Genomic DNA, 26,191 nt, shown 5'->3' with positions numbered 1-26,191 from the left:
CCATAAAAATATTAATTTTCTTCCTAGTTGTGAGTTCATTAAACTTTAATAATTTAGTTGGATCTATTTTTCTTGACAATAATCATCATGATTCAACGACTTTCTTCCAAGAGTCATGGCCGAATGATTTATTTTGTAGATGCAGATAAAAATGCAAGTTTCTTGAGTTGGGAAACTACACTCAAAATAGCGATGGACTCAGCACAAGGTCAGCCAATACAATCTCTCTCTCTCTCTCTCTCTCTCTCTCTCTCTCTCTCTCTCTCTCTCTCTCTCTCTCTCTCTCTCTCTCTCTCTCTCTCTCTCTCTCTCTCTCTCTCTCTCTCTCTCTCTCTCTCTCTCTCTCTCTCTCTCTCTCTCTCTCTGCACAATGGTTGCAAGCCACCAATTATACATCGAGACGTTAAGTCTACAAACATCTTATTGGATGAAAATTTCCAAGATAAACTAGCCGATTTAGGGTTGTTGTTGGCACCCCAGTGTACCTTGACCCAGAGTAAGTATTTTCATTGCTCAATTTTGAAGGTAGCTATTTTTTTTTTTTATTATTTATTTATTTATTTATCATTTGATATGTTTTTGTCACACCTTGAACACAATGAATGAGAGTACGCACGTGAAATTGTCTACACAATTAATAAGTTTTCATATTACAAGTATTTAAAACCTTTCTAAAGAGTATTACTGCACATTCTTGGTACGGTGGTCATTCTACAAGTACAAGTGTTTATGGTATATAGGGGTAAGGGCTGGGGTTCAAGTTTCCAGAAAGAAATTTCATACACATATACACTCAAATTAGGTTTGAATATAATTTTTATCTTGTAAAAAAAAAAAGACCTATCTAAAGAGTAATATTTAACCTCAAATAAATATCTAATCATATAGAATCCAAACCTAAGCTCAAAGAATTCATATGCCAAAAGAATCTATAAATATTTGGAAAAAGAAACATCCAAAACCTCAAGTTCATAAAATACTAAACAACGAAGTTCACAATTTTGTATAATGCTTACAACCCCAGCAAGAGCCTCAAAATTAAGAATAATGTTAGAGATACAAACTATTTTACAAACTACTGATGTAGTGAGTGATTATTGATAAATGAAAAAGTAATATTAATGGTAAGTATAGATGAAAACTAATAAAAAATTGGTCACATCAACAGTTTGTAAAAATATTATAAAATAATTTGTGGCTATAGCATTACTCCGAAATTAATTGTTATTCATCACAATTTGAACAGAAAAAGAAAGAAATGGAGTGAGCTTTACTACTTATTTAGTTAGTATCCCATTTCCTAACAAGCCGAGTTAAGTATAAAACAAAATGTAATCAATTTTCCAAAGCAGTGTAAATTTCAATAACAATTGTTTCAATGAGGCAATAAATATATATTTTTTTCAATCCAAAATTCATAAACTAAGTTCATATACTAACAATCTATGAAACTATGGTTACATTCTATACCCGTGACTAGGGTTAGATTAACACTCCATCACAAGATATATCCTAAAATGAACCAGCTTCTAATTAAGTCAATGTTTATCTCCAATGCCATAGTCCATTGCATCGTCAGATTGTGTATTAGATTTCAAAATATATTCAATATTATTCACTTCATATTCAATATCACATTTGGAATGTCCAAGTTCAATGAAAGATTTCATTCAAGTTTTCATAATCCTCAAGATGCTTGATCCTATTTTGAAATGTTCAGAATTTTTGAATAAGCCAATTTAATAATAAAAAAAAAATTTATAAAATATTTTAGTAAGGAATTAATTGCAATTATTTTAATAAAATCAAGCAACTCAAATTATTAAATGAATTTTTGCAAGAAAGAACACTAATTTCGTGAATAAAATATTTATTTCTAACCACTTTATACGCTATGGAAAAGTTCACTTACCTCACAATGCATATTCAAATAATTTTTTTTTTTGGGGTGAAAGATGATTCATTAAAACAAAAACTAAGGAGCTACAATCAGTTCAGGACACATCTTGTTAGAATACATCCCATTGAGGTCATCCTCAAACACATTTGCTATGTCCATAGGCTGACTATCTAAAGAAGAAAAATCAGCCTTTTGACTAAAACTCATCCTAGTAAGACTATCAGCACACTGGTTCGCTTAACAGAACTAATGCTTAATCTAAATCTGTTCAATGTAGGAAACTAGCAGCCTATAGTCGTCCAAAATAGGAGAAACAATGTTATTTACATAAGGAGTTACCCAAAACATCCACTATAGCTTTTGCATCTAATTCAATATATATTAAGTCTGCAACACAACATAAGCCCTTCTCTAAGACCCTAGAATTCTGCAACAAAACTATTTGTAAAGCCAATCCGTCTGCTAAAACTAACAATTCACCACCCACAGTCACCTCTAATCACACCCCCACAGCCCGCCAAATTGGAGTTGCCAATTGGCGCGCTGTCAATGTTAAGTTTCATCCAACCTGCAAGTGGTCTCTCCTAACAAATTCTCTTTACAACCTTTCAGGTCAGCTGCCTAGGGGAAGCCACATAGCGAACAAATTACAACGATTGTTTCAAAATCTCAGCAAGTAAGTTAGGGTTACGGTTCTGCCTAATAAAAACAAAACGGTTCCTACTTTTCCAAAGATTCCAAATTGTAAAAGGAAATACAATTTTCCAAGGGGGGCTTGAATTGAGCAAACTGCTATTTTGCTTCCCATTAAAGGAAAGCCAGTCCAATAAATTGCTTCTCCAAAGGGAATGGTTCGACACCTCATGCCCCAATTGATTCCACACCTACTTATGGAGGATTGTCTCCGAACCTCCCTGGCAGATGGGGCAATTGGGCTCTTGAGCAATACCTCTTCTTTAAAGGCAGACTTTAATCCCAATACTGTTATGGGCACACATCCATAGGAAAGTTTTGATCCTAGGGAGTATCCATTTTCCAAATCCAGTTAGCCGAGAAAGGACTGCTATCTTCAAATCCCATAGCAAGTTTATACGCGCTTCTTAATTCAAAGGTGCCTTGAGGTGAACTGGCCCAAATCAGTTTATCAGAACCTCTGCTTGTGATAGAAGTAGGAGTTGCTTGGCTGACTTGCAATAACTAAAAATCCTGAGAAAATTCATGTAATTTATTGGGTTAATTCCATGCTTGAAAGAGGGGATGTTAAGAATATTGTGGGTCCGAGGTTAGAAGGAGACATTGACATTATTTCTGTTTGGAAAGCATTAGAAGTGGCAATGGTTTGTTTATCTCCCACTTCCATCCAAAGGCCAACCATGACTTATGTAGCTATGGAATTAAAGCAATGTTTGGTAATGGAATTGACTCGGAAGCATGAGGGTTTTGAGATTGATTCAGACCAAATTACTGGAATGAACCATGTGCATATACTGGACAAACTCCCTTGGCAAGGTAGTAACTATAGCAAATATACAGAATCCCACTTGGACCTTTTCTTAAGAAGTGTCTGCAATATGTGCATCACATTGCCCCTCTTTGTGTGGTTTGTATTCAAGGTTGGATCCCTTCAATATACGCTTAGAAAAGAAATAAAAGGCAGTTGTTGTGTGGGGGGAATATAAAAGTTGTTCATGTGTGCTGTATAAAGATTTTGTATTTTATATATTGCAAATGCGAAGTTGGAAAAAAATATAATGTCAAAATTTTTAAGCAAGAAAGACACGGACAAGTATGAAATATTTTATGATATTTAACATCTTTGTTAAAATTGGCTGGGTCCTACATATGACTTGTGAGAAGGCATCATAGATTCGATCAAGAATCATGGCTAATTTCATTCTTGTGCATTCAATTGAATGTTTTAATGCCAAAAATACTAAAATCCCTAATTTAGCGTAGAACCCTAACCCTAAAATTCCAATTATTTAACAAATCATTCAGAAATAATAGTATTGTCAAATTGAGGGTTTCAATAATCAATTAGAGGTCTCAAATAAATTTTTAAATAATCAATTTTAAGAATTTAAGTAGGAATATCAAAACCCCTGAATTAAGCCTGACACATAAACCCTAACGTTACAATCTCTCAAATTGTTACCAAAACTTTGAGATTACATAAATTTAGCATCAAAATTAAAAAGAATGATCTGGATTACACACCAAGGAATTACAATTGAGTCAAATAACAACAAAACCTATATCACGAATTAGAATGCGAGCCATACCCTAAGCAGTGAGCAAAATCTCTTTGGGTAAGGTTCAGCATCCAATTGCGGTAATTTTCTGCTGTTCTTTTCTTACTTATCATTGCGCTTTGCCGCTTTGTAAGTAACCACATTATTATGAGTTAAAATTTTGTAGCTGTAATGATCTTAATGGACTCTCTAAACATAATATAAATGTTGCATTTGAATGCCTAACTTGGGGTTCACATTGGATTTTTGAATCATTGATGGTATACTTATAAAATGGCATTATCAATAGAGACTTGAATGTGCAATATATATAATAATAATAAAAATTGTCAACTAAATTATGAACTCAAAAATACGCAACTGTCAGTTTTGTGAGTAAGCGAGACTTCAAACAAATTGTGGTCCATTGGATATTTTGAATGAATGATAGCGCCCGGCCATATGGATTATATAACAAAACGCTGACATTCGATAATTTCATGCCATGCAAGTTGCTATTCCATCTATTACTAAATAATTCTCAAAACATATATGACTAGTTGAAATCAAATTTCTTATTTTCCTAATTAGCCAAGTGGAAGGACTGAAGTACAATTTTCTATTTTTATTACTTCTTAAATACTATTCTTCCTGCAACATGATTGTTTTAAATGGAAAATATTCCTCGAAAACATTATCTAGGATTCCATTTATACATCTTGATGGACATGTCTCAACAATCAAGGGTGGAAGTCCGAAAACAAAGTCAACAACTTTTCTTACTCGGCCGTCCATACTTTTAAACAGCTCCTAGCATTTGTTTGGCTGTCAACACCATGGACTAGATACTAAAAAAATTGCCTTCACTGTCATGGACTTTTAGTTCAAGTATTTTAGAGACAATGCCAACGAATTGATTCGAAAGGAAAGAATTTTTTTGAGGGTAAAGAAATGGTTGTGTTCGTGCCATGGTGCATCATTCTTCGCCACGGAAGAAAATGACCCGGTTGCTCAAATGCTTTATAGGATTGACTTTCGGATTATCAACTTGGAGCAAGGCACTATTTATAGGATTAGAATCTGTAAAGGAACGCCATGGAATCTAAAGTGCTGAAAATGGCGAAGCATTTTCTATTTGCAATAATACTTCATGGTGCTTTTGCCCTCACAGTCCTCGTTCATTCCCAGGATCAATTAGGTTTGACAATCTAAATATTTTGAGCACCACTATATTTCAATTGTATCACTCAAACCATAGTGCTAACCCTTTTCTATTTCAGGCTTCATCAGCATCGACTGTGGGATACCAGATGGCTCAAGCTATAAAGATGGAATAACAGATATATATTACTCTTCAGACTCAAGCTTCACAGAGACAGGTGCAAATGGGAATATTTTACCCCAATACAGGAGCAATAATCCTGAACAACAGTTGTGGACTGTCCGCAGTTTTCCTGAAGGAGCCAAAAACTGCTACACCTTAAGACCTTCACCAGGCAAAGACAGGAACTATTTGATCCGAGCGAGTTTCATGTATGGGAACTATGACGGCAAAGGCCAAACCCCAACATTTGATTTGTATTTTGGAGTAAACAGGTGGGATACAGTTGCAGTGTCAGATGCATCAAGTACAATATCCAAGGAAATTATTCATTTGTCCTCATCAGAAGACATCTATGTTTGTCTTGTAAACACAGGCTATGGGACACCTTTCATATCAGTATTAGAGCTAAGACCTTTGCCGAACAATACCTACATACCTAAATCAGGATCGCTGGAGCTCTTTGATCAGGCGAATTGCGGCTTAGTCAATCAAACTTACAGGTAAGCCATTTAGATTTAGCATCCTTCTGGTAAGACTTAGTGCAGTCATTTTCAATCAAATGGGCTCACATAACATTCGTTCCTATCAGGTACAAAGATGATGTTATTGACCGCATATGGTCACCCTTTGGCACAAGTCTGTGGAGAAACATTAGTACCATTCAAACGGTTGATTCAAGCTACAATTCTTTCCAATTACCATCAGTTGTCATGAGTACTGCAGTCACGCCATTAACTACAAATGATTCCATAGGCTTGTATTGGTCTCCCGACAATGCAACCTCCCAATATTATTTTTACATGCACTTTGCTGAAATTGAAAAGCTTCAAGCAAATCAGTCTAGAGAATTCAACATCTTTCTGAATGGGAAGTTGTGGTATAAAGCTCTTTCTCCAAGTTACTTGGTCGCTACTACAATATTCAGCCCAACATACAGAACAAAACCAGACAATGAAACTTATTTTCAGATTTGGATCAATAAAACCGAGACTTCAACCCTTCCACCCCTTCTCAACGCTATCGAGATTTACACAGTGAATCAGCTTTTACAAGCACAAACAGACCAAAAAGATGGTAAGTTCTTATCACGTGAATCATTATTGATACTTATACATTGAAGTAGCTTTGCTAATGTTCATTACACCACATTAGTTTTCGTAACTTCTTTCATCTGATTTGACACCTATGATACAACTAGTTGATTCTATCAAGAATATCAAGTCAATGTATCGAATAAAGAGAAACTGGCAAGGAGATCCTTGTGCCCCTAGAGATTACTCGTGGGGCGGTCTTAATTGCAGCTACAGTAATTTTGATCCACCCGGCATCATATCCTTGTAAGTTTATGCCTTCTAAATGAATCATATATCCTAACCTTTCAGTCAGATTCCATACCTCAATTTATTGATCATGCAATTAGGAACTTGTCCTCAAGCGGATTGACAGGGGAGATAGCTCCTTTCATTTCAAATCTCACAATGATACAGTATTTGTAAGTATTTTGTATGAATCCAAAATGTCAATATTTTTTCTTATTAAAATGGAGTAGCACCTTTTTTTTGTGATTAATATTTAATATGATAGTTTTTTATTTCAGAGATCTATCAAACAATAGCTTAAAAGGAACTGTTCCAATTTTTCTGTCACAGTTGCAACTCTTGCGAGTTCTGTAAGTTACTCAGAATTTGAGTTTCTATTAGTAAAAATATAGAAATCATACTTTCTCTCATTTTACAGAAACCTACAAAATAACAACCTCTCAGGGTCCATTCCTATGGAACTCATTGAAAAATCAAATAAGGGATCGCTTTTGCTCAGGTCTGCTATTTACTCACAAAATTATCATTGTTTCTGTTTTCCTCATTTTTGCGTCATTACCAAAATTTTTTTCTTCAAAGTAGTACTATATATCATATATCTAAACTCTAGGGCCAAAATTTAGAGTTCCATATAGCTACTATTAGTATAAGATAATAGATTACGAGGTATCAGCTGCAGTTTCAAGTCTTACATACATTGATGATGTAGTGTCGGAGGAAATCCAAATCTTGCTAGTAATGGAGGAAATCCAAATCCTTGTGTGTTGAGTCCTTGCCAAAAGAAAAAGAATATTGTTATTCCAGCAGCAGCAGCAATTGTCAGATTGGTCATCCTCTTATTATGCGGGCTTGCTCTCTTATGGCATCTTAAAAGGAGGAAGAAAGGTAGAAATAGAATAACTCTTTACACATTTTAGATCTCAAAAATATCAAATTTTGTGTGAATGCAAATGAATTTGTTGACAAGGATATCATTTGCTTCAATAAATTGTCATACCTTAGCAGATTTGCCTGCATCCAATGAACAAGGTGGGGTGTTAGAATCCAAGAAACAGAAGTTCACATACTCAGAGGTCCTGAATATTACCAAAAATTTTGCAAGCGTTATTGGGAAAGGAGGCTTTGGAACAGTTTATCATGGCTACTTAGACGGTTTTCAAGTTGCTGTGAAGATGCTTTCACCATCATCAGTTCAAGGGTATAATGAATTTCTGGCGGAGGTAGGTAACAACTATTTTAACAGTGAGACTGATAGTCACAATAGCCAGTGTTTTAGGCTGATATTAATCTCCTTTAGAGAGAACTGAAGCAAGAGATCGAATGGTGTAATTAGGCCCGACGGCTTACATAAAACTCCTTAATGGTTATATATTTATTATACTAAACTATATACTACAATAAACCCAATGTAGAGTATATATGGGATTATATTTGGCTTTGTTTGTTCACTTTAAAACCATGGTAGCTCATGCAAATATATTATAACATCTCCTCAAGCTCATGTAGGGGAGTAATATTGAAAAAAGTATAGTTTGGAAAGAATGTAAAGGCCAATCGAGTGAATTGAAGCCCACCAAGAAAAGATTGAAAATTTGTCAAAGAGAAAGAAATCTGTGAAGGGCATGATGCACATGAAAAATGTGGAGAGACCTCTGTGGAAAATTTTCTCCAACACGTGTACTTTATGGAGCATGGACCTATATGGAACTTAGATAGTAACTCAAGCATGCCACTAGGATGAAACTGGCACAAGAGTGCTCCATTCACACGTGAGATACATGTAGGATGTCTTTAGAGTACAAAGTGGTGCATGCATCCACAAGGGAGCATATGATTAGGATTGAAATGGTCCATAAGGATGTTTGCAATCCTTAAACAACAATTCTGAGAGGACCTGAATGCATATACAAGGAGTCTAGGTATAGATGGGATCACGATCAACTAGATCTTGAGTGTGAACTCTAATGTTGACAAGGAATCGACAACAAAAGTTGATGAGGAGTAGACATTGTTGCTCTAGTACCATATTGAAATAGAAAGAAAGAAAAAAATAAAATGATGTAGGAGAAGAACAAGCAATAGAATTAGCTTAGTTTGACCTCATGGCCTAAGTCTACAACTAAAAGTTCCAACGGTTGTATATTTATTATAATGAACCAGTAAGTTACCTGTGCATCATAATGTTGTAATGTTGTTTGTAAAATAGTTTTGGAGAATGTTGTATATGTATTATAACAATTATTATAACAAAATTGTTATAGGACTTTATAAATTGCATAACATATCTATTATAATTATTCAATTGAAGTAATGAGAAATAATATATATATATATATATATATATTTTAAACAATTGGAGAAATATTGTAGAATAAAGGTTGATATAGAATGTACATTTCTTTCTCCTTAATTCTAAAACAAAATACACATTCCAAACAGTTACAGTCAACCACATCATTTACAAAACCCACAATTTTACAATGTTTGACCTTAACATCAAAATTGTAATTGCCATTGTCACTCAATATAAAATGCAAGCCCAAGCCTCCCCCCCTCCTTGGTTGTAGTCAACTCATATGAGTTAGGATTAGAGCTGGGTAGGTGTCATCGAAAAATTGAAGATAAATGACATTATTTTTTTTCTGTGTATATTTGACATGATATGAAGTGAAAGCTATAGATAGGTATATATAAAGGGTTAAAAGTACAAGAGGTGAAAATAATGAATTAAAATGCAAAAAGTTTTGTGTGCAAGTGTGAGGGATGAAAAATCTTGATACATTGAAAAATCTTGATACACTTTTTAACCGCGGCCCAAGACTAGGTCCTATAGCCGCGTTTAAAACGCGGCCTAAGGTTGTGGTCTTGGGCTGCGTTTTAAACGCGGCCCAAGGTTTAATCTTAGGCCACGTTTAAAACGCGGCTATATACCCTTAAATTAAAAAAAAAAAAAAAAAAAAAAAAAAAAAAAAAAAAAAAAAAAAAAAAAAAAAAAAAAAAACTTTGATTACCAAAAATTAATTTTCGGTAATCAAAAGTTTTTTTTTTAAAAATTAAAATTAAAATTTTTAAAATTAATACTTTCAAACTTTAAAATTTCAATTTTAAATAAATAAAGAAATTCAAAACAAAAATACAAACCCAGCAAATTCAAATTCAAACAAAAACCCAGAAAATTTCAAAATTAATCAACCACAACATGTTCTAAAATACAAGAAAACAGTACAAGAACACAAACAAAACATCTCCTTCAACGAAATCAACCCAAACTGAACACAAACTATTCAAGGAAAACAAAAGCACAAGCTCAAAAATACAAAAATCCCCATAACAAAAACACAACCAAAAAGAGTCCATATGCTCAAACAAAAAATTAATCAAAACACAATCAAACAAAAGAAAATAATTTTCGGCCATGGGTCAAAGAAAAATAAAGCAAAGAGAGATAATTTTTTGAGGCACTTTAGCTTCATTGATTCAAAATCTTCAAATCTAAAGCAAAGAGAGACTCAATCTTCAGATCTACTGCAAAGAGAGACAGAAAGTTAAAGGGAAAAACAATGAACAAAACTCAAACAACAATGAACAAAACTCCATATTTTCACAAACCCATTAAAACGTGGCTATACGTCCTCCTTAAAAACAAAATTTTTTTACAAGTGACGAACCCATTCGGTGGGTTTTTTTTTTTTTTTTTTTTTTTTTTTTTTTTTTTTTTTTTTACGTAAGTCTATAGCCTCGTTTAAAACGTGGCTATAGACTTAACCTATAGCCGCGTTTAAAACGTGGCTATAGGTCCTCCTTTAAAAATAAATAAATAAAAACACCCACCGAATGGGTTCAGCCCTTGAAAACATTTTTTTTTTTAAGGAGGACCTATAGTCACGTTTTAAACGCGGCTATAGGTTAAGCCGATAGCCGCATTTAAAACGTGGCTATAGACTTACGTAAAAAATAAAAAATAAAAAAAAAAAAAAACCACCGAATGGGTTCAGCACTTGTAAACACAATTTTTTTTTTTTTTTTTTTGTTTATAAAGGAGGACCTATAGCCACGTCTAAAACGCAGCTATAGATTTAACCTATAGTCACGTTTAAAACGTGGCTATAGGTCCTCCTTTAATAAAATTAAAAAAAAAAAAAAAAATTGTGGCCCTTAGGCCGCGTTTTTAGCTCAAAAAAACGCGGCCTAAGAACCCGTCTATGGCCCCGTTTTTAAAATGCGGCCATAGTTAAGGAAAGAAAAAAAAAAAAAAAGTTTGCCAAAAAAAAAATACGGAGGTCCTTAGGCCGCGTTTTTAGCTCAAAAAAACGCGGCCTAAGAACCCGTCTATGGCCCCGTTTTTATGAAACGCGGCTTCAGTCTATCTTGGGCCGCGTTTTTTATAGCCACGGCTTAAAAAACGCGGCCCAAGGCCCCCGCGTTTTGTAGTGCTTCTTTTGTTGGATATTTCCATGAAAGTGCCAATATGGGGCTCCTCTATGAGTATTTACAATTATATTATAATTTATATTAACAATGATAATTTTTTCTTTTAAAAAAACAAAAAATAAAACTTGAGATCACTTTTGCTTATTTGTATAGAAACTTACATGACATCTTTTGATTTCACATCATACATACGAACTAAGATGCGACCTTACTCTACAGGCCAATTTTCTCACAAGAGTTCATCACAAAAACATAACTTCTTTTGTTGGATATTGCCATGAAAACACCAATATGGGGCTAGTCTATGAGTATATGGCAAACGGAAACTTGGCACTGCATCTATTAGGTATTGATCATGCTAAAAATCTTTGACTATAAAAATATTTAGTTTCTGCCAACTTGCAAGTTAATCAAACTGTAAATATATAGTTGGATATTTTTTTTCCCTTACAATATTCATCGTAGTTCAGCGACTTTTCTTTCATGAGTCATGACCACATGATTTATATTGTGGATGCAGATAAAAATGCAAGTTTCTTGAGTTGGGAAACTAGACTCAGAATAGCGATGGACTCAGCACAAGGTAAGCAAGTACATATTTCACCTCTCTCTCTCTCTCTCTCTCCACTGAACTATTGTTTCTGAAATTGGGTTTCAATTGTCCAGGATTAGAGTATTTGCACAATGGCTGCAAGCCACCAATTATTCACCGGGATGTGAAGTCTACAAACATCTTATTGGATGAAAATTTCCAGGCCAAACTCGCTGATTTAGGTCTGTCTAGAGTTTTCCCTGGCGAAGGTGGAACTCATGTCTCAACAAAAGTTGTTGGCACCCCAGGGTACCTTGACCCTGAGTAAGTATTTGCATTCCATAATTTTGATGGATACTAAAATTTCTTTCTTTTTCGCCTGGCATGTTTTGTCACACCTCTAACCGACGTATACAATGAATAAGCTAGCCATGCAAATAAGTTTTCACTTTTACAATTACAAGTATAAAAAGCCTTTCTCAAGAGAAGGTTAATATTTAAGCTCAAATATTATTAATCAAATAAAAATCAAAACAAAGCTTAAATAATTCATATTCCAAATTGTTAAATCAATTTTTGCAAGAAAGACTAACAATTTTTATAAATGAAATATTTATTTCTAACAACTTTTATACTAATTACAGAAAAGTTCACTTACCTCATACAATGCATACTCAAATACTCTGAAACTTTTGTAGAATTCTCCAAACTTAACCTAAAAGCAATCAACTTAATTACTTAAAGTCCCCTGAATAATATACGTAGTTATTCTAAGATATTTTTGGTGATATACAACCATTCCTAAACTCCCCAAAACACCCATTATTATTAAATCCTTTAATTTCTTTTCTTTTCTTTTTCCTTTGATCCTAGTATTATAGTTTTTTTAACAAGATTCTAACAGTTTGAGCAAAGTAAATAGAGAAGATAGATTAGTTAAACGCACATTTTGGTTAGAGATACTAATATTTTTAAGTTTACAGATTGTCATAGAATTTAAATTACGAAACTAAGCATAACCATGGAATTACATGATTTAGTTACCTAGTTCTGTGTTTGGTATAGAATGAGTTATGTCTTTGGCTTACAGGTACTATGCATCAAACTGGTTGAATGAGAAGAGTGATGTTTTTAGCTTTGGTGTTGTTCTATTGGAAATAATCACAGGCCGACTTGCAATTTCTATAAATCCTGAGAAAGTTCATTTAATTAAATGGGTTAGTTCCATGCTTGAAAGAGGGGATGTTAAGAATATTGTGGATCCAAGGTTAGATGGAGACCCCGATATTAATTCTGTATGGAAAGCAATAGAAGTGGCAATGATTTGTGTATCTCCCACTTCCATTGAAAGGCCAACCATGACTTATGTAGTGATGGAGTTAAAGCAATGCTTGGCAATGGAATTGGCTCGAGGGCATGAGGGGTTTGAGACTGATTCAAACCAAATTAGTGGAATTAACTATGTGCATACTGGACAGACACCCTTGGCAAGGTAGTAACTAACAAATATACAAAATCTCACTTGGACCTTTTCCAAAAAGGTGTCTGCAATATGTGCATAAAAATAAAAGGCAACCTGTTATCACATAAACATTGCCCCCCTTTGTGTGGTTTGTGTTCAAGGTTGGCTCCGTTCTTTATTTACGCTTAGAAAAGATATAAGAGGCAGTTGTTTTGTTGGTGGAATATAAAAGTTGTTCATGCAAGCTGTATGAAGATTTCATATTGTGATTGAAGGAGATGCAATTAAAGCAGAAGCAGCTGCCATTGTTCGGGCTCTAAATCTTGCTATTGGTGAAAAATTCCAAGATATTGTGATTGAAGGAGATGCAAAACTCTGCTTTGATGCACTTAATGGGGATGTCCAGAACTGTCACTAGAATGCAAAGACCTTGCTATCTAATGCTGTGGATAGCTCAAGGGTTATTTTGCTAACTGTTGTTTTTGTTGGGTTAAGAGAGTCTGTAATGCTATAGCTTATGCTCTAGTTAAGATTGTTTATCCCCTTTTTTCATATTCTCAAGCGTAATAATTAATTCTCTACCTTCTTATGTGTGGGAAGCTTGGAAAGAGACATGTTGCTTGTAAATTCTATTTCTTTGACTGGTTAATGAAATGGAATGTCTGTTTATAAAAATTAAAATTAAAATTAAAAAATTCTATTTCTTTGACTGGTTAATGAAATGGAATGTTTGTTTATAAAAATAAAAATAAAAATTAAAAAAAATATTTCATGTTTAAATCATGATTTTCAAACTCGAACCGTTCACAGAACCGGTAAGGGGAGAAATTCAAGATTTTTAAGGTCAGACTGAGGATCGACTGAGGTTGAACCACGATAATATCATAATTACCTTATTAATTAATTAAATACAAATATTGATATTATATTTATAAAATTATATATATGGGGAAAATTAAATGATTTTGAAGCATATTGTAAAGAAATTTAATAAAAGTAAAATAATAAAGCATGAAAAAATACTTTAAAAGTTATAATTAATTTTTGAAGTATAAAAGTATGGATATATTTATATACTCCCTTTTAGAGATGGCTAATTAAAATATATAATATAATAAAATATTATGAATATTAGTTATAATATAAAATAAAAGTAGTAATGAAAGTTTCTTTAATTTATTGGTATGAATTCTGTCAAGTTTACTTTAAGTATATTTAGTTTTCACTTAGAGCATCAACACTCTAGTATAGCCTAGTTGTAAGACTCTAAAGCTAAACCAATTCAGCCGAAGTTCTAATCCTAGTAATTGCACTTTAATAATTTTTTCTAATTTATCAAGTAAGGTTGGACCATGATTGAACCGCTACCTGTTCTACCTGAACCAGACAGTCCAACCGTGGGTCAAGCAGTTCACATGATTTGTTTGAAATCCGGTTTTGCTTGCTTAAAAACCAGATTTCAATCTAGTTTTCAGTTAACCCAGTAGGACCGACCGGTTCGATCTGATCCGAGTTTGACAACCTTGGTTTAAATATATTTTGCATATGTGAAGTTGGAGATAAATATGATTTCTAAATTTATAAGCACCCTCTTCTTGGGTGGCATTGCATGTGATGCGGACTTTGAAAAAGAGAGCAAGTGAATTGAAACTTTATGGTGAACTAGAGATTCTAGATTCGATCCCAATGAATGTGCCAAAAAAACGTGTGATAGCCAGGATTGTTTAGGAATTGAAGGACTAGATAAGGTACTCTGCGTATTCATGTATATGTGCTATCACAGAATATGTTAGTACCTTTAACATGTAATTTAGGGTGTTCGTATAAACACCCAGCAAGTTAACATAATTATTTTTGTTGGGTTAAAATGAATTGACCCCTTGCAAATTAATTAATTACCCAAGTTAATTAATTAGTCAAATTACATGCAATAGCGTGGCAACACAAACAAATTACCAAATAACTAAATGTAATTGAAATTAAATTTGATACAGTTGATTTGTTTACAAATGGGGAAAACTACCGAGGGAAAACCCCACCAGGTGAATTTAAGGTTACCATTCTCGAGAATCCACTATTAACAATCACAAGCAGTTACAAATATAAGGAATCTTACCAAACCCTTTGGCCTATCCCAAAATACCAACCTACAGTTGAACCCTTACCCCAATACCCAATTGGATTTGTATTGTAGCGGCAATCTCTTCGTTTAATGCACGAATCCTAGTACATGACTAAACAATGATGTACGAATCTTAGTACATAACTAACTCACCAACTTGAAGAAGATTGTTAGTTGCAAAATTCTTCAGTTCATCAACAATGAAGATCAGAAAGCTCCTTGGTCACAAAACTCTTGGCATAAAGACGCAGTAGCTTCTTCAGAGAGAATAATGAACTAGTCCAGATTTTGCATTAAGTCACACAATGCATGCGCGACGGCCTTTAAAATAATCCTTATATATGTTTAGGGTTGAGAGAAAAGAAACCCTACACAAATACATAGGAATATGCGTGTAATCAGATCTGAAAAATTTGATTTCGTAATTCTCGACAGATACAGCTTGTGTCGAGCTTCATTATCAAATCTCGATAAAAATGATTCTGTTAAGACTTCTGTAAAGTTTTAATGAACAACACTTCTTTCACTTATTCCTTGGTCAGACTTGCATGACTTCAATACTTAACTTGAACACTTGTTTCTTGAAGTACTAAATCCATTCTAGATCTACCCAATTACAAGTAAAATGCATTTTATCAAAAGATTAGCCAATTACATAAATATGTCCCTAACAATTTTAAAACTAAATGTTTTGTCTACCCAAATATATATATTTGTTGAACACCACATTTACTTGAGAATTTCAAGAAATTTGGTTCAATAAAAATAATCTTGGTCCCTCAAACATAATTCTTAGCCCGTTAAACAAAAATATAAAATAAAAGTCCAAATAACAACAATAAAAATTAGAGAAATTCTATGAACAAAACAAAACCATTGATTTTAGTTGTAATTGATCTCAATCTAATATTTTATTATTTTATTTTTGACATATGAAGGATTGATATCTCATCTATTGTGACAATTTGTTGTGTCGCCAACACAACTCTAAAAATTAGCTCAAACAACAGCAAAAAATAGCCAAAAAACAACAAGATTTAGGCCAAAAAAAAAAATGAACAAAATATTCAAAAAATAAAAAATAAAACCCCAAATTATTCATATTCATATATAACTAGTTCAACCCATTCCATAAAATAATCTCAATTTATTACTCTCATCTCAGCACTCCCATTCTCTCTTTATTTCTCATCAATCCCTCTTTGCATTTTCCTTTTTTTAGTAAAAGAATATTACAAAACTTCATGTGTTTTGCTCTTTTTTTGTGGTGATGATGATATATTAATTCAAGTTATTTTCTTATTAAGTTTTGTATAATTTAAGTTTATTAATGACTACCTATGAAAATTCCTAGATTCAATATTGGTTAATTAAATTTGAATAAATCATGTCCATGAAAGTGGACGACAAAAGGCATGAAAGTAATAGGAAAATATGACCTATTTAGTTCGATGGAAATCATGCGTGAAGATAGTTTTATATGTTTTCTAATATTTGGTAGCATTAGAAAACATGGTTCAAAGAAAAACTATTTTTGGTCAACAAAAAATTACTGCTTATTTTTAAATATCCTTTTTTACAAATTTGTTTTGAAAGAAATCTATCTCACAATAAGCTAAATAAATTAACTTTTCCCACTCATTTAAGGTTGTTATCAAACATAAGAAAATGAAATAGTTTTAAATTTTAAAGAATAATCTTTTTTGGAAAATGACTTATTTTTGAAAATGGTCATTTTAACAATGCCTTCATATTTTAGATGATTTCTCTTAAGATGCTAATTAAATAATATTAAGAATTGAATGGACGAAGTTCTTTTTCTGATTCTTTATTAATGTTAGCAACAATATCACCAGGTTGCATTTCTATTTTAGGTTTTCTTGACAAAGTACTATAGGAGACGGAGGTTGGATGACTCAATGTTCGTGCTTGATTTTGTGGAGATTTATATTATTGATTCCAAAACAAAATCATTTACTAGAGGTAAATTTTTAGTGAAGATATTTGTTTGTGAATATTAGTTTTAAAACTGCAATGACTATTCTTCTTATGCTTCTTGTGGATGTGGAATGACTATTTGCTTCTTTAACTTTGGAGATTTATGTAATAGCCATCAATCAAAGCTATTTATGTAATTTACTTTCTATTTAGTAATTGAATGATTCATATTGAGGATAGGGATATTTGAGATTAGAATTCTAATGTGCAACATTCATTCAGAAAAAAAATTACAATAGTACGTTTTCATGTTAAACTATAATGAGATGATGATTGAAGTAATTAAACAAAGATTAAATAATAATTCATACTCAATAGTTTTCCCGTGTATCACACAAGTTAACGACTAATACTTTAATATAACAAAACTTGCATGCTATATACTCTCTCTACTTCAAGTGGCTCAATAAATGTATGTACTAAGATAAATAATTTAGATTTTTAAGTGACTCATTAATTATTATTATTATTTAAATAATACTTATAATTTTTTTCATACAATAGTTAAATAATATGTGCATCACACAGACATACTATTGGTATGTTACAATTTTTTATATGTTTAATTGATTTATCAATTTTTTAACATTGCTCTATTTCTTATACATATTAATTTTTGTGTAATGTAAAATAAATATTAGTCATAGACCCAAACAATGGGTGGGACAGTTATAACAAAGTCATTAACATAAAGAGCTTGGTTCTTGCAATATTGTTTTGTTATACTAACTATTTTGAGTACTTGTATGAAAATATACATGATCATTCTTGTTAGTGAATAAAAAGAACAATATATTTATATATAAAGGAATTTTTGTAATACTATGTTGAATAATTTATACATTGCCAAATGAGCTTCACATGTCAATAGGAAAAACACTTTCATGTGCTCAAGTGAATCATTTAAAGCTCAAAAAGAATCATAGTTATAGAATCTTTAAATTTCTATCTGACTTAGAAATTTATCTTTAAATTTAAATTATATTATATCAAAACCCTAAAATTTTGTAATTCACTCAAAAATTAAAATACTAATCTATATCTATAATAATAGGTGAAGCTAAGAAAAACTCAAATTAGAATTCCAAATTAGAGTTATAATTTTGCGCCATGTGTCTAGATTTATGTGGAGACCACACCATAATTATCATTCCAAGTGTCCATTATGAATAAATCACTTATGAATTTGTCTTGGAAGAGTAGATAAGGATGGTGAACAAAATTAGATAACATTTACTCTCCTACAATCTCAATACAATATTTTGAATTTCAATACAATGTTTATGACTCAATGACCTTGACATTTAGACAGTCTACACTTGGTTGTCTTCTCAACTCCTAAAACCCCCCATTAATTCTTGGCTTTGCTTTTATAAACAAGCAAATGTAGTGGTAGATTCAATCCAAATTTACTCCTCTATTGAAGAAAACTCAGATGTCTCTAGAGATGAATGCACTTTGGGGATTAGCTAGCCATCAAAATTTACCACGGTCGATTTCTTCACACAATTGGTAGATGTTCTTCAATCAAGATATTTTATTATACAATATTTTTGTGGCATCCAACCAGTCATCCAATCAAAGTCGTGAACATAAATTTTTTTTGAGTTTGATTGTTTGATTAACGTCTCATTGATTTGGGCCTATAGGTTGGCATATATAGGTGGAACATCTTTGAATTGAAAGAGGCCAATTACATCTTCTAATTCTTCTCCAATCACAACAAATCCATCAACTATAATATAAAAATAAAAAATAAAAAATAAAATCAGATTTTGATTGTTTTTGCTATTGTGGCATTCATTAAGTTTTGGAGGAGATTTGAAAGTAATGGTGTATCACTTCAATGGATTTGGTTTTGATTAAGGTTTTTTGGGTTGTTACTTTTTTTAGTTTTGTTTTGGGTATTTTGGTTAAATTAATTTTGTGTATCCGTGTATTATTTTTATGATTGTCCTCAAATCGTCTCATTTCTAACTTTATTAGGTGAGTTAGAAAATTATTCTATAATTATCTATGTGTTCTCTTTCATATCAGTTTGATTGTGTGTGTGTCTATATATATATATATATATATATGTTCATCATACCCTATGGTTGGGATGTTGATAAATGAGAAGTTGAAAAAATTAAGAGAATTCTTGATGGGTAATCTTATTTGGCTTAAACTTTATTTGTATCAGCTTTATCTATTGTATTTATGAAAGTTTTTGTGGTCTAACACTTTGGTGCGTGGATGTAATAGAAGCTGGAGTAGATAAAAAGCAACCCATCTATGTAATATTTGTTCTCCTCTGATTTTTGAAAAGTAAGAAAAACAGTGATTATTCACCTCAATCATGCCATATAATAGTTATATTAGTTAAGTTTAGTTTTGGTTCGTTAATGATTTTGTTTTCTTTTCTTTAAAAAAAAAAAAAAAAAAAAAAAAAAAAAAAAAAAAAAACCAATGGTTTTGTTTTGTAATGCTATTTGTTGTATATATTAGCTTATTTAAGTTTATGGATGTTTAGATTTTGCAAAAGAAAATGGTTTTTATTTCTAAGTACATGCTGTAAACTATAATTTTTATAAGAACATCAAATCTATTCTTTTCTAGAGAAAATCCATTGAATTTCAATTGTGGTCTAATTTTTTACCATGTTTCATAAAAAAATTAAAAAACAATTAATTTTGGTGCATAAGTATTTACTACACACTAAAATTGAGGGAAATAATAAAAAAAGGCTTGATAAAATATACATAACATTCTAAACAAGTGAATAAAGATTACATGTCAAATAGAATTAGATAGAAAACTCTTAATTCATATTACTTTCCTCAGTAAAGGGGGAAATTCAAACATTGCAATTGTGTACAAGAGATTAAGAATGAGTGGTAAGTTAACTTTCAAATTTGTGATTTAACATCATGTTATCTAATAATATTCCACCATAACATTTTTGCTATTACAATTGATAGATGCAACAAGTTCTCATGTGATTCAATATAATTCCTCTATAACATTTTCCTTTTCCGATTAATAGATGCGACACTATATATATATATATATATATATATTACAATTAACAGATCCAACAAATTGTAGAAACATTAACATTAATATATGACTATAAGTAATTCATATGTAAGAGTTTAAGACCACTTTATCGTCACTGCATACATAAACATAATACAAAACTTTAGCATTACCAGGAATGAGATACTTTTAAATGTGGATTTCAATTTTGTTTTTGTTTCAAATCCCAATTGATAAACAAACAATTTCATTACTTCAAAACTTTTTTTAAGAGATTGTTATCAACCATAGTATTTCAAGCTATCAAATTCCTTATCCAACATTCAAAACAATAATCTACATTTTTTACCCTTGAATAATAATAATAATAATTCAAATTTTAAAAAATTCAAAATGAATACTCATAAAATTGTTCCATTTTTTGTTCTTCTTTATCAATATTGTTCAACATTTCCGTGTGTATGCATGGGTTACATGCTAGTATCAGTTAAAGGGAAAAAAAGAACATAAAAAAAAAATATAATACCACAAATCATTAAATTAAACAATTAAAAATAATATATTTTTTTAATAAAATCATATTTAGAATAGATATTATCAACCTAAATCTTTCTTTTCACATTCTTAAGTAAGTGAATTGAATTGGACTGAATGAACCGAAATTGACTAAATGGACCAATATGGACCAAATGAATTGACGTGTACCGAATGAACCGACATGGACCAAATTAGACCAAACTAAACCGAATCATTGACCACATCACAAGCCCTCTCCAAGCTCCATATCGTTATCAAAATAATGTAGAGGTTTTAAAATAGAAATAGAAATAAAGGAATTAGGGAGATAAGGCTAGGTGAGGTGGCTGAATTTCATTGGCCATTGGAGAATATCTAGGCTGTGATTGGTGGGGAGGGTTTTAATTAAGGTAAGGATTGGATCAATTCGTTAATCAAAGCCCAATCTGTTAGTGTGCAAAATAGGCCCAGTCTGAGATTTGCTTAAGCATGAACACTTAGCCCAACGGAAACCCAGCACAGTTAAGCCTTTTTCCCTTCGGGTACACAGAAGCCCAAACTCTATCAAACACACACACAAAGCCCAACTAGCATTAAAAGCCCCATTTAATTACAAACCTTAAACCCACTCCACTCAGATTCCCTCTAACACCACTCGGCCCATCAGTTTTTCCAAAACCTTCAAATAAAATAAAACCAACCCAACAGCTCACATGAATCCCAATTCAACCCCAAAATTTTCCAAATCACATTTCAACCCCCAAACTTTTCCAAATTTGCATATTGACTTAGAATCTTTCCATAATTATGTTTTCACCTAGATTTTTTTTTTAAGTACATCTTTGACCCCAAAACCTTCCAAACTTATATTTTGACTCTTAAAATTGCCCAAAAATTGCACAAAGGCCCTGAGGTCACAAAAATGGTTTTTCTTGTTTTTCCAAAAATAAAAATATTTCTTCAAGATCAATAATTTGTCAAATGACATTGTTTCAGCATCTTTTGAAAGCCTAATATTTATTTTGCTTGTCATTTCTTTGTGTCTTTTGCATAAGATAAATACTTTGGAAAAGAGGAATTGTAAAAATTGCAAGAATGGTATGTTATGCTTTGGCATGGGGTTAGCCATATTTAATTCTCTATGCAATTTATCTTCGTTGAAAATGCCATGCAATTACATGCTTAGCAATGTTTTTTAATCTTGTTTTCTAAAATAAATTGTTCACATGTCATCTTAGGATAGCTTCCTATATACATTTCATGCATTCACATGTCACCATTGGGTAGGTTATATGTGTCATTAATTTGCATGTCATCTTTGGATAGATACACGTCATTTTTCACATGCCATCTTAGGATAAATACATGTCACTTCTCACATGTCATCTTAGGATAGATATATGTCATTTCTCACATGCCATCTTATGATAAATTTTACGTGTTATTTTTACATGTGCATATGCATATATGCATATGCACATGCACGTGCACATGCATATCATTCTTTTCAAAATCAAATGCCAAATATTTTAAGCTGTTCTTTAAATTGAGATGTTTAAGATTAATTCAAAACAATGTACTATCTTTTAGATAGGTATTGTGGGGTACCTAACACAATACTCACACTTAATTGAGCATCTGAGTCCATGTCTTCTAGTTCAAGACATTTTTTTTTTTCTATTTTAGCTTAGGTGCCCTTAGGGTTTTCTTAGTTAATTTAGGAAGTAAAATTGATTAGACTTAGGTGACCAATCACACCTTAGAATTCCAATGGTCAGTGGCGACTCCTAAAATGTATATAATTTAGGAAGTTCACTGACACACACTCAACCCTAGTGTTGTACACATTGTCGCACACTTTTTGCATTTTTGCACCAAACACTCTCATCACCGAGTGAAAAACCCTGAATGGTTGGGGAATAATGTCGAACATATCCAAAATCTTATTATGAAACTGACTCTCTCTCTCTCTCTCTCTCTCTCTCTCTCTCTCTCTCTCTCTCTCTCTCTCTCTCTCTCTCTCTCTCAATTTTCTTTTCCTTTGGTTGTTTGAATCTTGTTGATGATGGATCTGCTTTCCCTCTCATCTCTCTATTTCAGTGATGGAGATTTGGTGGGACTGGATTTGGGTTTTGCTGGCGTGGGTATTAGGAGTTTGATGTTTGCACGGTGGTTGATGGCAAGTTTGTGGTGTAGTTTGGACGTTGGCTAGTGTGATTGTGTTTTCCTTGGTTTCATTGTGGAGGAGAAAAGGGTTTTGTTTTTTAAGGAACTTTTCCTTTTGCTTTTCTTGGCTTTTCTCTTTGATTTTCTAGGCTACCAAATGCAAAGTAGCAAAGTAATTACCTTTTTTTTTTAAATTTTATTTTAAGAAAAAGAACCAAAGAAAACACTACTTATGTTGTTGATTTTAAGATGAAAAAAGGAGGAAAATTCAGAGAATGAATCTTTGGGTCCATAAACGAATTATTCAACAAAAAAAAAAATTATATAGTTGTGGATGTGCTTGGTATTTCCTCAAACCTCAAGATAGTATACTATATTTACCCTTTTTAATTAAACAAATAAAAAAAATTATAACATTCTTAACATTACTCTTAACTCTCTAGAGTAATATGATCATTTTATTTGAGTTGGACCCATCTTGTGTTTCTACAAGTCATAATAGTTGACCCTTTGCTAGTTTGATCCAGTGGCGGCTCTAGGAATTATTTTCAGGGTAGTCATTAAGAAATTTAAATTATACAAAATCTAATAAAAAGAGAACTTTATATATTGACAAAAAAAAAAAAAAAACACGCAAATATATAAAGTCTTATAATCTCCTTCTATGAGTTTTCTTATTTGAAATTGTAGCATAATAGTCTGATTATCAATGTTGTAAGTTACATCTCTTTCAAAATTTTAATTCAATAAAAAATTTCTTAGGCTTTTTTTTTTTTTTTTTTTTTGGTAAAGGCCTAATATATTATTAAGGATACCAAAGTTTAGTTACAAACGTAGTTATAGTTTAAAACTATAACTCTCACTAAAAAAAATAACATGACTATATATTTTGAAAATCTAACCATTAAATTGCGTGTTCTTTATGTTCTTAAAACACATTTCAAATTTCATGCCAATCGGTTGTTATTTACTATTCAATCCATAAACTTTATTTTTTTATGTGTGATTTCAAACTATGAAAACTTGAAATTTAAACATTTAATTAATGACATATCTATTGATCTTTGATTTTCTTGAAATTTTACTAGTATGGAGGATAATATATATATATATATATATATATATAATCCAATGTTGGATTTATCAAAATTCACATCCAATAAAAAAAAAATTTAATTGAGTGGAGTTGTAGCCTTAGCCTACAACCAAATTTGTTTCCAAATTTTGTCCAAAATGTAATTTTGTTGGGCTTAAAAAAAATTATGATGGTCACAAATTTTTTGAAATAAAAAAAAAATCTATATTTTATAAAAAAAATTTACATATAATAATAATAATTTTTTCCATGGTGGTCCTATAACGACCTTTTTTCAATGTGGTGCCACCCTTGGTTTGACCCTTAACTAGTTTGCTCAATTAAAAAATGGGTCCTGGTTTGACCCTTTGCTAGTTTGCTCAATTAAAAAATGCGTCCAATTCTTTCTACTGATCAAAAATAAAAGATAAAAACAGATTAGAAAAAAAAATAAAAGAAGATAAAAGATAAAATCAAAAATTATACAACGTTTAGCCGAAAATGAATGAAAATGTCCAACTTCGTCTATATCATATACTGTAGGGGGTCAAAAATCAAGACAAGCCTTATTGGTTGGGCTTGGAATTGATCTTAATCTCAATACAATTAATTTGTAGAGATGGATATGCGAACCAACACTTGGGCTTCTAAAGTTAGTAGCTTGATGAAGTAAAAATGAAAAGGGAGGTCTCACGATTTTGCTCTCATATTATGAAGTTTGAATAACATCAGAATGTTTATTGTTCTTTCTCCCTAGGTTGACCGAGGACCACTTTCACACTTGAGAGGACTTTACAATTTATATTTTAGGACATTTTCTCTTGTTTTTCTCCCATCCTTGTTCATGTGGGATCTCTCCTAGTTGATTTTCATCTCAACCCTCCACTTGAAGGGCTGCTATTCCTCTCCTAGATACTTGCCCCAACTGTAAAGTTGTGATTTACAAATATGTATTTTGTTGGCTTTTATTCCGTGCCAAATTTACTTGTAAGTTTATTCAATCTTTTGTACCCTATATTTATTTTGAGATTTGATTGTAAGGATTGTGTGATAGAGAGAGAGAGTGTGTAAGGACTCAAGTAATTGGAGCCAGAAGATTTCTCACGGGTAGCTCGCGACTAAGCATCCTGCGAAGTGAAACATGTGCCTTGCACATGACTGGAATGCGAAGAGTCAGTACAGATGGAGACAGCTGTGTTTCGTGAGTAGCTCACGGGTAAGGCCTTCTCGCGAGACACCCGCGAAATATTCTGTTCTGCCAGACTGTACTATTTGATACACACTTTCTGTACTCACACTATTTATACCCTCATTACCCACAAATGTTAAAGAGTGCTTCTGAGAGAAAACCCTAGCCAAACACCTTGAGAGTTAAAGATTATCATACCTATATATCTCTACACATAAGCTTGTGAACTTCCTCAACTTCTACCTTTCCATTTCCATACCATTGAAAGGTTGATAGCCCAAACACTTATTACACCCTTTCAAAGTGTCAAGTGAGGTTTTGGTACTATTGGGAAGCATTAGAAGAAGCCAAGGATGGCAGATGCAACATGGAGCTTGTTGCGGGATCCGGAGAGCTAGACAAGACATAGTTCCGAGAAACCTTGTTGGAGTAGGAGCTTGGTGGGCTTAGGTAAAGCGGGTAGATTAGGCTTGGAGGGTCTCTTGCAAACCCATGTATCCTAACTGATTGTCTAGTGGATCGATTACCGCTTGGAAGGCGGCGGAGAGGTTTTTCGCCGAATTTTTCAGTTTCTTCTTCGATGACACATCGGCGTGTTATCTGTGTTTGCATTCTTCTTTCTTTCTCTTTTACATTTCATTTTACTGCTATGTTTATATGAATATGTGTTAGAGTAGCTTGTTTGTTTATCCGCTCACATTTACACTATTCCGCACTTAGAATTAAGTTAGTGTAAAATCTATCGAGCCGTAACTTTGTTTTGGGGGTCTAAACAGCTCTTGTGTTTTTAACACATTTTCGAGCTTTCTATTGGTATCAGAGCAGGTACACTTGTTGTGGTTTAAATACCTAAGTGTGATCCTTGACCCCTTGTGTTTTTTTTTTTTTTTTTTGGCATGGATAGTGCT

General features: G+C 32.3%; 1 protein-coding gene across 1 annotated transcript; it reads left to right on the top strand.

Moving 5' to 3' along the window:
- Positions 1–5,247: 5,247 nt before the first annotated feature.
- LOC115990087 (probable LRR receptor-like serine/threonine-protein kinase At1g05700) lies at positions 5,248–13,233 on the top strand. Its single transcript, XM_031113951.1, has 13 exons — positions 5,248–5,329; positions 5,412–5,955; positions 6,045–6,529; positions 6,654–6,792; positions 6,876–6,947; positions 7,053–7,124; positions 7,193–7,273; positions 7,511–7,659; positions 7,777–7,994; positions 11,425–11,551; positions 11,726–11,788; positions 11,872–12,061; positions 12,828–13,233. Exons 1-13 carry the CDS (start codon positions 5,248–5,250, stop codon positions 13,231–13,233), a joined length of 2,628 nt encoding a protein of 875 aa, XP_030969811.1.
- The last annotated feature ends 12,958 nt before the right edge of the window (positions 13,234–26,191 follow it).

This window comes from Quercus lobata, chromosome 5 (assembly GCF_001633185.2).
Source record: "Quercus lobata isolate SW786 chromosome 5, ValleyOak3.0 Primary Assembly, whole genome shotgun sequence".
NCBI lineage: Eukaryota > Viridiplantae > Streptophyta > Magnoliopsida > Fagales > Fagaceae > Quercus > Quercus lobata.
This window is presented reverse-complemented; position numbering and strand designations above follow the sequence as displayed.